This window comes from Peromyscus maniculatus, chromosome 7 (assembly GCF_049852395.1).
Source record: "Peromyscus maniculatus bairdii isolate BWxNUB_F1_BW_parent chromosome 7, HU_Pman_BW_mat_3.1, whole genome shotgun sequence".
Lineage (NCBI taxonomy): Eukaryota > Metazoa > Chordata > Mammalia > Rodentia > Cricetidae > Peromyscus > Peromyscus maniculatus.
The window spans coordinates 62,082,380-62,094,429 of NC_134858.1; the positions used below are offsets into that span (position 1 = coordinate 62,082,380).

A 12,050-nucleotide genomic window follows, 5' to 3' on the forward strand; every position below is an offset into this window, starting at 1 on the left:
TTCCTCCTGGGAGACAAGTTCTCCTTCCGGCCAGCCCCAGGCCTCAGCCTTTCCCTTCTCCCAGCACGAGATTCCTGGGGAAATCCCACCAACACACAGTCTGATGGCCAAATGGAGGACACGCGTGTCTCTTTAAAACTCCATCATTCCTGCCAGGATGGCTACGAGCCCCAAGAGGACGGTGCACGCTCACGTGTGGGGTTCTGTAGTTCATTTGTATTCGGTCCTGCTGGTGTGTACGTAGGAGTGCAGTCGCACACGCACTGCAGCGCAGGTGTGGAGGTCAGAGGACACCTCGGTGGAGTCGCTTCTCTCCTTGCACACCCACGTGGGGTCCAGGATCAAACTCAGCTGGGTTTGCATAGTGAGAGCTTTCAGCTGCTCGGACATCCCCGGGGTGTGGGTTTCTTAAGAGGAAGCTCCCCTCAGCATCTTTTAGTTGTACGGTTTGGGTGGCTTCTGAAGTGCCATCATTCAAAGGGTCTCAAGATATTGGAGATTTTTGGTGACGGTGGTGGTGGTGGTGGTGGTGGTGGTGGTGGTGGTGGTTGCAGTTGTTAGTTGGGTTTTGTTCTTCAATGGGCGAGACCATAGAGTTCTCCTAAAAGAGTGCTAGACAGGATGCAGGCCGGTAATATAAAAACACGGGCCAAAGGATGGAAGGAGCTGGTATTATACTAGGTCACAAGGATGTTAAGACATGCTTTCACCATAAATGAGGTGGTCTCGCTTGTGAGATTTAGAAAGTTTCAGTGTGTGTCAGTTTGCTTTGGAGAACTGCATGGTTATTTCTAACTCACTATATATTATGAAAGACAAATTTTGTGTGGTCAGCAGGGAAGTAGAGGTGACGAAAACATGGGTCTCTTCTGTCATTCTTTTGGGCTTCCTTTCTCCTACTTACTCAAAGGATAATCATTAGGTGTTGATGGATACGGTCCATCATGGTGGGAAAGGCATGGCAGCCAGAGCGTGAGGCTGGCTTGGCAGTCAGGAAGCAGAGGGACCACACTGCATCTGAAACAGGGACATGACAGGCTTCCAGCTGAAAGAGTACATCTAAACCCAAGGATCCAGCTGCAGCCCTCAAGTGTGGCTTATACTATGGGAGCATCCTTATTTGAAATGTCCGTGTAGACCCAAGGGTATGCAGGTGCATGTAAAGGAGACTGTGCAAGCCTGTGTAGAGGGAAAACTATAGAATGTCCGTGTAGACCCAAGGGTATGCAGGTGCATGTAAAGGAGACTGTGCAAGCCCATGTAGAGGGAAAACTATAGAATGTCCGTGTAGAAGGAAGACTCTGTGTAGGTCATCTTCACAGCAAGTTTTGTAACTTGTGATGGAACTCTTGACTCTCAGCTGGTGAGAAACTTCAAACAGACTGAGATGAGGTGCCCCGTCCTTCTTCACAGGCCCTTGCTGTTTCCTCCTTTCTTCCTTTTAAGAGCTTGCTATATAGGCCAGGCTGGTGTCAAATCTGCAGTTGTTCTTCAGTGAAGGAGACCAGAGTTTTGTTTTGTTTTTTTTTCCCCTGAGGAGCCCTGGACAGGATTAAAGGCTGATAATATAAAAACATAGGCAGAGGCTGGGCCCCAGATCATCCTGTGTCCCTGGAGCCTGGAACATGGTTTTAACACTGGTCCCATAGCAAACATTCATAGAATTGCTGGCCTGAGCAAGAAGCATGGGGACAGAGCCCAGGCTGTCTGGTTCTGCCCACAGTGGAAGCCAGTGTGTACCCACAGTCCACCTGGGTCAATATACATGTATCCAGGGTCATGTCCTGGCAGAGTTCCAAACACTGACGGTTTAGTCCAGCCTTGAATATAATCAAACTGATTCTTCAAAGTAGAAAAACAGATCCACCAGAGGCAAAGAACACAGAAGTAAACTCTGCTACACAAGCTCATGGAGACACAGGACCAACTGCCTCGCTTTAGACACAACCCATATTAGCAAGATCAAGGCTTGTTAGTGACTCTTGGTAGCTAAGGCGGTATCAGTTGACCCAGGCCAGGGACTACCCTACATAGCCTCACCAAAAAGGCTAACCATTGGCTTACATCAAATGCCTGCCACCAGAGGCTGCCAATCAACTGCAGAACCACCTGACCCTCAGCTCGTAGCCTGGAGTCTAGGGAACCAGAAGCCAACTGGAGGGGAACTTGCACTCAGGCTTGCTGAACTGTGAAGGTCAGGAACCTGAACTTACTTACAGTGGTAGATGGCGAGGCATGCTGAAAGCCAATGGGCAGCCAGAGCAGAATTACACACTCAGCCCCGTGGATGCCTACGCCATCTTTTTCTTTCCTTTCTCCTAGTACTGAGGATTGAACTGGAGACCCTGTGCATGCCATACAAGCTCTCTAACACACACACACACCCCTACCCATCTTTTTTACTTTTTGCTTTGAGACAGGGTCTTACTAAGTTGTCCAGGTTGGCCTTGAGTTTTTTTAATCTTCCCGCCTCAGCCTCCTGAGTAGCTGGGATTACAGGCTTGTGCTACCAGGCCCAGATTCTACCCCCCCCCCAGCTCTTTTTCTTTTTCCTCTCAAGAACAAATGAAAGTATTTGGAACATCGCTTGGCATGGGGTGGTGGCCTTGCAGAAACTGGTCCTCCCAGCCCCTGAGACTGTGTCCTTGGCGTACGCTAGTTAAAGAGGTGAGAAGGAGGAATGAGTGGCAAGCTCACGGGGCTGACAGGAGAAGGCCTCAGAGTTGGGTTTCTGCTCTCTGAGAACACACCCCTCTTCTGTGGCCAGCCTGGCATTGCTGATTTCGTGAGAAATGGATCTGTCCTTCCCCACTTCCTTCTGCTTAAATCCTGAGGGGCTTGTCATTGTCTTTCATTTTTATTATTTTTCTGGGTCTGGGTGTTTGCCTGAATGTATGTCTCTGTGCCTGGTGCCCACTGAGGCCAGATCAGGTGTCAGATCCCCTGGAACTGAAGTTACAGGTGGTTGTCAGCTGCCATGTGGGTGCAGAGAACCAAACATGGGTCCTCTGGGAGAGCAGCAGCCAGTGATCTTAACCTGGAACTATCTCTTCAGGTCTTGTCATATTCTTTTTAGAAGATGTGATATCTTTCCACAAATAGCAAGGTTTATCTAAGGCTTACTTATTTTATTTATTTTGTGGAACTGGGGGAGGGGATCAAAGTTGCCTTGCACGTATGTTCTCCCACTGAGCCATATCTCCATCCCTCATTATTATTACTTTTAATTAAAGGTTTTTAAAAATTATTTTATTGCCAGGCACATGCCTTTAATCCCAGCACTTGGGAGGCAGAGGCATGCAGATCTCTGAATTCAAGACCAGCCTGATCTACAGAGTGAGTTCCAGGATAGACAGGGCTTGAAAAAAAGCCCTGTCTTGAAAAAAAATATATTTTTATTTATATGTATGTGTATATCTGTGTGTATGCCACATGTATACAGGTACTGCAGAGGCCAGAAGAGCTCATCAGATCCCTTGGAGCTGAAGTTACCGTTGGTTTGAGATATTCGGTGTGGGTGCTGGGAACAGAACTCAGGTCCTTTGGAAGAGCTGCACGCATGATTTCCTAAGCCATCACTCCGGCCCCTTCCATAAATTTTCTTTGTTTTGTTTCATTTTTTGAAATGTTGTGGGTATCAACCAGAAAAGACTGCTCAGACATGGGGTTAAGCCAACAGAAAGCCTTTATGAGCCGGCCAACAACTACACTGAGTATTTGGGATCCCAGGGCAGCACCAGGACTTTCTCAGGGTGAGCTTTAAATCACAAAAAACCATGTTCTGGCTTGACATACTTCAGTTAGCAAGAACAGTTAGCCAGAGCGAAACCAAGAAACCCTAATCAAGGTTAGTACATTCGGAGACTTCCCCAGCACTATGGACTGCGGTGGGTTAGGCCTTTGTTTTAGTTTTGGCAGGTGGTGCTGTCTGTGTGCTGAGTTTTACAGCCTGAACGGCACTTCCATCATGGAGTCAGTTGTGCTAAGGTGTGGGGGCTGTTACAGATATAGAGACAGTGTCTCATGTGGCCCAGGCTAGCCTTGAACTCATTATGTAGTTAAGGATGACCTTGAACTTCTGATCCTCCTGCCTCCATCTCCCTGGGATTCCAGGTGTGCACCACTGTGCCCACTTTACGCAGTGCTGGGGACAGAACCCTGGGCCTAATGAATGCCAGGTAAATACTTACCAAAGGAGCTGTACCTCCAACTGTCTTCAGGCCCCTTTACAGTTGTTCAACCCTGGAATACCCCCAGCCTGGGCCACTATGTTGTCTTGCCCACATCCAGCTGCATCCTGGGTAGCCTTCATTGCCAAGACTCAGAGGTCCTCACTCCCAGCCTCTGCCCTGTACCTTGATCTTTCACCTCGCCCACCCCAGGAGCTACCATCCCTGCCAGTACCCTGTGCTGTACCACCCACATCCACCCCCTAGGCTGAGGCACCATCCACACCCACCCCTGAGGCTGAGGCACCATCCACACCCACCCTGAGGCTGAGGCACCACCCACACCCACCCCTGAGGCTGAGGCACCATCCACACCCACCCCTGAGGCTGAGGCACCACCCAGATCCACTCCCAAGGCTGAGGCCCTCATTCTAGCCTGGAGCTAGAAATCAGTGGCCCTCTGCTGAGCCCCATTTTAGAACTTGGCCTTAAAGACAGCCCGCTCTCCTAGGAGTCACGCCATCCTTGGTCAGCAGATAGCTCATGACTGGCCAAGATCCCTCCTCCCAGGTAACTCTGGGCGCTTTCATCCTGAGCTTCCTGACAGCGAGGGGAGGCCATCCTGGCAGCGGCCCCTCTGGTTACCTTCTGCTTGCCTGGTCATCTTTCCTGACCCCACGTGAGGGTTGTCTGAGATCAGTATCCTCATGTCCCAAAAGGGCCCCCAGAGAGGCTGGCTCACAGCACCTAGTGACATGGTCAGGGAGCCAGCCTGGGAGCGAAGAGACCCCTGAGCTCCGTGACCTGGACCATTACATAGCTTCCTCGCGTAACTGCCTCTGCTGGGCTGTGGGAAGACTAGGAAGCAAGAGTTTGTGTCTCTGGGGTGTGGTGAGAATGAAAGGAGACCGTGTGTGATCCCGAGAGAGCACTGAAAAGCTACCCGTCAGCGCCATCTGACTTCTCGGAGGCACCAGCAAACGGGGATCGGCTGCCTCTCTGTGCACCATGCTGGTGAGAATGAAAACAGATTGAAATCTCACTCGGCTCTGGCCTGTAATCTCCGCAAGCTGCAGGTCGAGGCAGAAGGATCAAAGGCTCAGGGCCATCCTCAGCTCCACAGAGTCTGAGGCCAGCCTGTAATACAAGAGATCCTGCCACCCCCCCCACACCCCCACCCTTCTGACTCCCAACCCCCTCACTTCCCCACAGTTCAACCGATAGGAGGTACCAGGTCACAAGCTGTGTTGCTGAGACCTAACGCAGACCCCTGGGGTCACATTTCCAGGGATTTTGCCCACCCTAGGGCTCTGGTGTGGAGGCTGGGACCCTCCCCCAACTGGAGAGGTCTCTGCAGCTGCCAGGAATCCCCCCACCTGTGTGTTGGCCTCAGCCAGCACAGGCTTCTCTTCAGTTCAAGCACCTGCCTCCAACTAAAATCATAGAGACAGCCAGCAGCACCTCCTGGAGGCTCCAGGGAGAGGATCCGTTTCCTGCTTGTTCATTTCCGGCTGCTGGCTGGATCTGGTCCTATGACTGTCCATCAAGGTCTCCCCTCTCTCGCTGGCTGTATAAAGCTCAGCCTAGAGGCCACCATCTTCGTTGTTTGTGGGGGGCGTTTAGGGTATGTGTCTCTCTAATCTCTTGATTTGAGGACTCTGATATTAGGCCCACCTCCATGATCCAAGTAATTAGCGTCTCTGTCTCGAGGTCCTCTGTCACATCTGCAAAGTTACTTTTGCCAATAACAGAAGGGGGAGGGCAGACATGGCGGTACATGCTTTTAACACCCCAAACCCCCGCCAACTCTCGGGCAGAAGCAAGCAGATCTCTGTGAGCTTGAGTGCAGGCCTGGCTACGCCGTGAGACCCTGTCTCCAAGAAGAGACTAGGTGCTGGGAATGAGAGCATGGGCCCTGGGAGGGCACCGCACTGCCTGCGCAGCCACCCAGGCTGGGGACAGCTCATCTCACACCCAGGCCCTCTCTGTGCAGGGAGAGGTGTGTGCGGTGCCCTGCGCTGCCGGAACCTATGGTCCCAACTGCTCATCTGTATGTAGCTGTAGCAATGGCGGCACCTGTTCCCCTGTGGATGGCTCCTGCACCTGCCAAGAGGGTAAGTCTCCCTCCAGCTCCAGCTCCAGCTCCGGGCTCAGGTGTGCCAGCAGCTGAGGGGCTCAGGTGGGACCGCTCAAGCCCCGTCACCACTCGGGTTCAAAGAGTTTGGGCAGGTCAGATTACAGCCCCGGAGAGCCAGAGCCGGAACCAGGAGACTAGGAGTGTAGGAGAGTCTCCTTCTGGGTTTGGAACTGCTGAGAGCATGGAGAGAAGGTGAGCCACATGGGCTGCAGGGACAGAATGGGGAGACTGAGTTCCCCCGAGCCTGTATGACTCAGCTGGTGGAAGCTGAAAGGACTTTGTAGAGGTGCTGCTGGTGGTCCATAGGGACGTAACCACTGCCGAAGGCCCCGCCCACGCTGGGTATGCTGGTAGACACCCGGGGTGCAGAAGTAGGAGAAATTGTAGTTCTGGATTAGCCTGGGCTACACCACGAAATGCTCTCTGAAATAACTAAGGAAGGTCCAGCCCAAGACAGGGAGAGAAAAGGGTGCACCTGGCTCCTTTCCGTTCTGGTCTTGGGGGTCAGGTCTCCCTCAGGAAAGCCCACCTGGAGGGAGCAGCTGGGAAGCAGGGGTCTGCAGTCCTCAGGGGTGGCCTCCTGCTTGAGGGAACAGAGGAGGGAGAGTTTGGGTCCTGGAGGCCGAAACAGTGACAGACTTCAAATGGAGATGTGCCGCTGAACCCCACCCATGGCCTGGGTGGGGGGAAGACACCCCAAAGGCCAGTCCCCTGGTCCAGTGGGTCCATTTCCAGGCAGCATAAATGGGGTGAACCCTGTGCCAGGGACGGAGATCTAGGCAGCTGTGGTGACCGGGGATGCTGCCTGTGGAGCTGGGGAAGTGGGCAGGAAGTCATGCTGGGCATGGCTAGGTGATACCTTTTGCCCTCTCCCCAGGGTGGCAGGGCCCGGACTGTTCCCTGCCATGTCCCAGTGGGACGTGGGGCCTGAACTGCAATGAGACTTGTGTCTGTGCCAATGGGGCAGCCTGCAGCCCCTCTGACGGCTCCTGTGCCTGTACCCCAGGCTGGCTGGGGGACTCCTGTGAACTGCCCTGCCCGGTGAGTACCCACCATGGCCCCCTGTGCCTTCTCCCTGGGAGTGGGGTGGTGGTGGGGCTACACATTCCATAGAGAAGAGCTCTGAGTCCGGAAGTGTTAACCTCTGTGTGGCCTCTACCCTCCTATCTATAAAATGGCCACTCAGACTTCAGTGCTTTTCCCAGCGCTGCTCTTGGTAAGCAACTTGACAGGAAGCTACAGAATCCACCCCACCAAGGCACTCTCAGTCCTCCAAAGCAGCAGGATGGCCATTTCTGGGTAGTATTTGAATTGTGGTCTGGTCACTACTAGGGATGGGGCATGGAGCCAAGCCATTCAGCAGCAACCCCATCTCAAGCACTGAGCCTTAGGCTGCTAGACCAACTGAGGTGAGACCGAGCACGGGATTTATCCTGCCTCCTTGAGTGTGTTTCTCCAGCGGCTTCCTACTTTTAAAGTGAGACTGGGTGGCACCATTCCAGAATATTGGTGCGAGAATTAAGAGAACAGGGCAGAGTGGGCACTTGAGTGAGCATGTTTCCTTCCCCAGTGACAAATGTAGGTGCTCCTCATTTCACGGGTGGGACAGTCGTGTCAGAATCCACCAAGTATGTTTCGTTTCGTCAGACAGGCTCTCTTGAGCTCATGGCAACCCTGCCTTAACCTCGTAACTGCTGGGATTACAGGCAATCCCCGCCCCCCTCCGCCATGCCTATCAACGACAAAGTGTATTTTAATCTATCATGTGAATGACCACCTGGAGGCTATACTGAAGACAGAGCAGGGCCGTCGTTATTCCCCTCCCCCGTTCCTGTTAATACAGCCAGGTGATCATTTGGAGTGACTTTCTCACAGCCCTGTGGGTCCCCAGTCACAAAGCATCATGGCCGTGCCCTAGTCCCACCTCTGGATCCCTGAAGAGCCGATGGAAGGGGGTGAACCTCTAGGAGCCTAGGTATGATCATTTTTCTCTGCCTCTGCCCCGCAGGATGGCACGTTTGGGCTGAACTGTAGCGAGCGTTGTGACTGCAGTCACGCCGACGGCTGCGATCCTGTCACGGGCCACTGCTGCTGCCTGGCAGGATGGACAGGTAACCTCTGCCCTGCCACTGCCCGGGCCCTGTGAAGCCAGGCTCTTTGTTTTCCCTCTCTCCTCATGACTATTCATCTGTCACTTTCTTCCTGCCCCCCATGCGCACCTCCCCTCCACCTGCTCCCTTTCAGCCCAGTACAGAGATATGTATTAAAAACACACCATGTTGAGGTTTTGTTCTCAGGACAACACATTTCAAGGCTGACAGGTGCTCAGCCTGTGCACAGAGCACATGGCACTTCAGAATCTCAGTCCTTACATCTATCCCACATAGGGCAAACCCGGCTACTTCTCTCCAGCCCATTGATACTACGGGCCCCATCTCTCATCGGGCCTACCTTCACCTCCTGGTCGGTCTCATGCCGTCCATCTTGCCCAGGTGAATACATTCTGCACATAGTGAGCAGAGGGAACCTATAAACCAGTCTTTCAGTGAATACATTCTGCACATAGTGAGCAGAGGGAACCTATAAACCAGTCTTTCACTTCTGTGGCTTGATGGAACTGATGTAAAAAATCTAAGATCCTGGCCAGATACAGTGGTACACACATGTAGTCCCAGCACTCTGTTGAGAGAGAGGCAGGAGGATCAAGAAGTTCAAGGTCATCCTTGGCTACATAGCCAAGTTTAAGGTTAGCCTGGGATGCATGAAACTTTGTCTTTAAAAAAAAAATAACAACAAAAACGGCAGAATTCTTGTCATAAGGTCCCACCGCCTGTGATGTGGGCCTGCCCAGATCCTCTTCTCTGCCCTATTTCCATCACTCCAGACACCTGCGCCAAAGTAAACTTTCTTTATTTCATTAAAGATGGATCTCATTGTGTTGCTGTGTCAAGCCTGGAACTTACTATTTATTTAGCCCGGTCTGGCCTTGAACTCTGTGCATCACCTCCTTCCTCGGCCTTCCAAGTGCTGGGATTGGTTTAGAGGCAAGCCCCACCATGCCCTGATGACTGTCCTGATTCCTCAGCTCTGCACCTGCCCACTTCCTCTCTCCATCTTCCTCAGTAAATCCCCGTTCTCCTCTTCATGTAAACAGCTGTTGTGGCAGTGGGTCACACCTCCAGTCCTGATAATTCTTTCTCTTACGCCAGGTTTCGAGTGGAAGGTTGTCTATGATTGCCTTCCTGGGACTAAAGAGCCCATTTATGAGTCCTGGTGACCCAAGTCTTCCTCTGTAACACTCACCACACTAGACCTTGGACTGTGATTTGAGTGACTGTTTGTATAGCAGCCCGCGGAAGGCATCTGCCTTACTCACCCCCATACCTACATGCTGAGACAATTAAACTAGGTTGCTAAGAACAGAACCCAGCCAGACTGCCTGGGCTTGTAACTTTGGCAAGTCCTCTACTTTACATGGCCTTAAAGTCTCCACCCATAAAGCATAGACACGTGGAATCCTCACAAGCAACCTTGGGGCCACTTTGAAATTTCAGGGAAGGGTACTGTGGGCTGCTCAGCGTCTGGCACACGGTGACATAACCCACAGCACAGGAAGCTTTCGGTTGCAGTGCACATGTCAGTGACCACTGGCTGATGATCCCACTGCTTTCCAGCTGTGGGAATTCTCAATCGTCACTCTGCTGGATTCTCCCCACCTTTATTCGGGCAGCCAAAGGCCAAGGACATTCCTCTACAGCATGTCAGCTTGAGGGTCCCCTGCCCTGCCAGCTGCCCCTCAGTGTGGACCAAGGCTCCTGCCTTCACATTGTCCCCCTACGCTGTCAGCCACAGCCAAGTGGAGAGCTACTTGAAATCTTCATTGCCCTGATTTTGATAGAGCTGATCTGATTTTAATGACATCCACTCTAACGGCGATGCTTACACATCTGGCTTTGATGGACAGTCTCAGCAAGGCCTCCGCTGGCTTCAAAGCCCATTTCTCCAAAGGCGGTCCTGAGGCTTCTCGAACAGGTGATGGATGTCCTGAGATGTGTCATGCCAGGAAAGATAGGGAGGGTGAGGGGCAGAAACTGGGCCTCCTTTCCTTCCCAGAACACCCTGTCCACCTCCCAGTCTGCCTAGGGCTTATGCTCTGTCCTCTCATGGCAGTTTCTATCATATCTTATTTGCCTTGCCTTGAATATAATAGGTGTTCACAAAAATGCTTCTTGAAGTCCGTTGAAAAAAGTCATCCTGTAACCACATATGGAGAGCTTAGAGGTTATCTGCTCCGGCTTATACTAGAGCTGAGGAGGTATCAGGATGTTAGTGTCAACCGGAGGGGAAGCCCAGGTCATATTTTTGGGAGAGGGCATTGATTTGGTGGGTAAGTCATTTGTTTGTGTGCTTTTGAGGCAGGAGCTCATGTAGCCCAGGTTGGCTCAAACTAGCTAGGGATGACTTTGAACTCCTGAATCTTCAGTATTACAAAGACAGCCCTAGTTGTAAGAAGAACTAGGTCATCAGGGATGAATTTCAGGAGGCCATTGCCCTCTTCTTGTTCCTGGCAGGAGAGGTAGGAGCCATGTGTATAAAACAGCTGTACAGGTAGGTCCAGATGTTTGGACCTACAAACAAGTAGGAGGGCTTCCCAGAGAAGGGCTTGCTGCTAGGTGACTGCTGGCTTTGAGTCTGGGTCCTTCACTGTACCGTTAGCACATGGAGAGGGGCTCCTGAAAACTAACGCTGGGGAATGCCCCCTCCAGTGGAAGGGAGAGGACTCTGGAGTTTGTTTTCATTTTCCAGAGAGAGACTATTTCCAGAATGAGAAGATGAATAAGCATAGGAAATATACATGTATACATATGTGGGGAGGATGCATGTGTACGCATATGCACACAGAGGCCTGGGGTTGATGTCAGGAATCATCCCGTTTCTCTTCCGCCTTATTCACTGAGACAGGATCTCTCAGTCAGATCAGAGCTCACCCACGTGACTAGTCTCACTAGCCACTTTGTTCTGTGGAATCAAGTCTCCACTCTCTGAAGCTGGAACAAGTTACAGATGGTGGTGAGCCATCGTGTGGATGTTGGCAGTCACACCTGGGTGTGTTTAACCTCGGCGCCGTCTCTGCAGTCCCACACTGGATTCTGTGTTATGCGTGGTCTCCACATGACACAAAGGATGTGGGGGAGGCTGTGACCTGGTTGGTAGAAAGCTCACCTGGCATGCACAGAGCCCTGGGCTCCATTCCCAGCCCTGCACAAAACCAGGCACGGTGATGCGATCCCAGCCCTGGGGAGGTGGAGACAGGAGCACCAGAACTTCAAGGTCATCCTTGGCCCCACGGTGAGTTCAAGGCCATCCTGAACTACATGAAAGTATGCAGGAGGCTGCACAGATTAGAGGATAATACTTGGGTATTGGTTTCTCTCATGGATGCAGAGGGTCAACCACACCCACAAAGAGGAAACTAAAAGAGGTACCCACCATCTTTAAAAAGCATCTTGGTCCCCTTTCCCAAGCTCCAGTCAACCGATAATCGCCACCACCACCCCATTCCCTGGTTTACCTCTCAACCCCCTGAAACTCCATAAGAGAGACTGTGTCAGCAAGAGGGGGGTGAGATGGCACACTTGCTGTGTTCTCAGCTGGACAGGCTCTCCCTGGGGAGAAGCCATACCCTTTCTCAGGGAGTGATACCGGAAGCCCCCCCCCCCCCAGCCCTCAGCAAGGTCAAGACC

The 12,050-nt window shown here is 52.1% G+C and overlaps 1 protein-coding gene across 26 annotated transcripts in view; it reads left to right on the forward strand.

Annotated features, from left to right (window-relative positions):
* Positions 1-12,050, forward strand: part of Megf11 (multiple EGF like domains 11) — a 337,954-nt gene that overhangs the window by 301,238 nt on the left and 24,666 nt on the right. For all 26 annotated transcript variants that reach the window (XM_076576504.1, XM_076576500.1, XM_076576505.1 and 23 more), the window contains 3 exons: positions 6,163-6,283; positions 7,184-7,347; positions 8,315-8,417. In XM_076576504.1, coding sequence (XP_076432619.1) covers positions 6,163-6,283; positions 7,184-7,347; positions 8,315-8,417 — 388 coding nt within the window. The remainder of the gene's footprint in view (positions 1-6,162; positions 6,284-7,183; positions 7,348-8,314; positions 8,418-12,050) is intronic.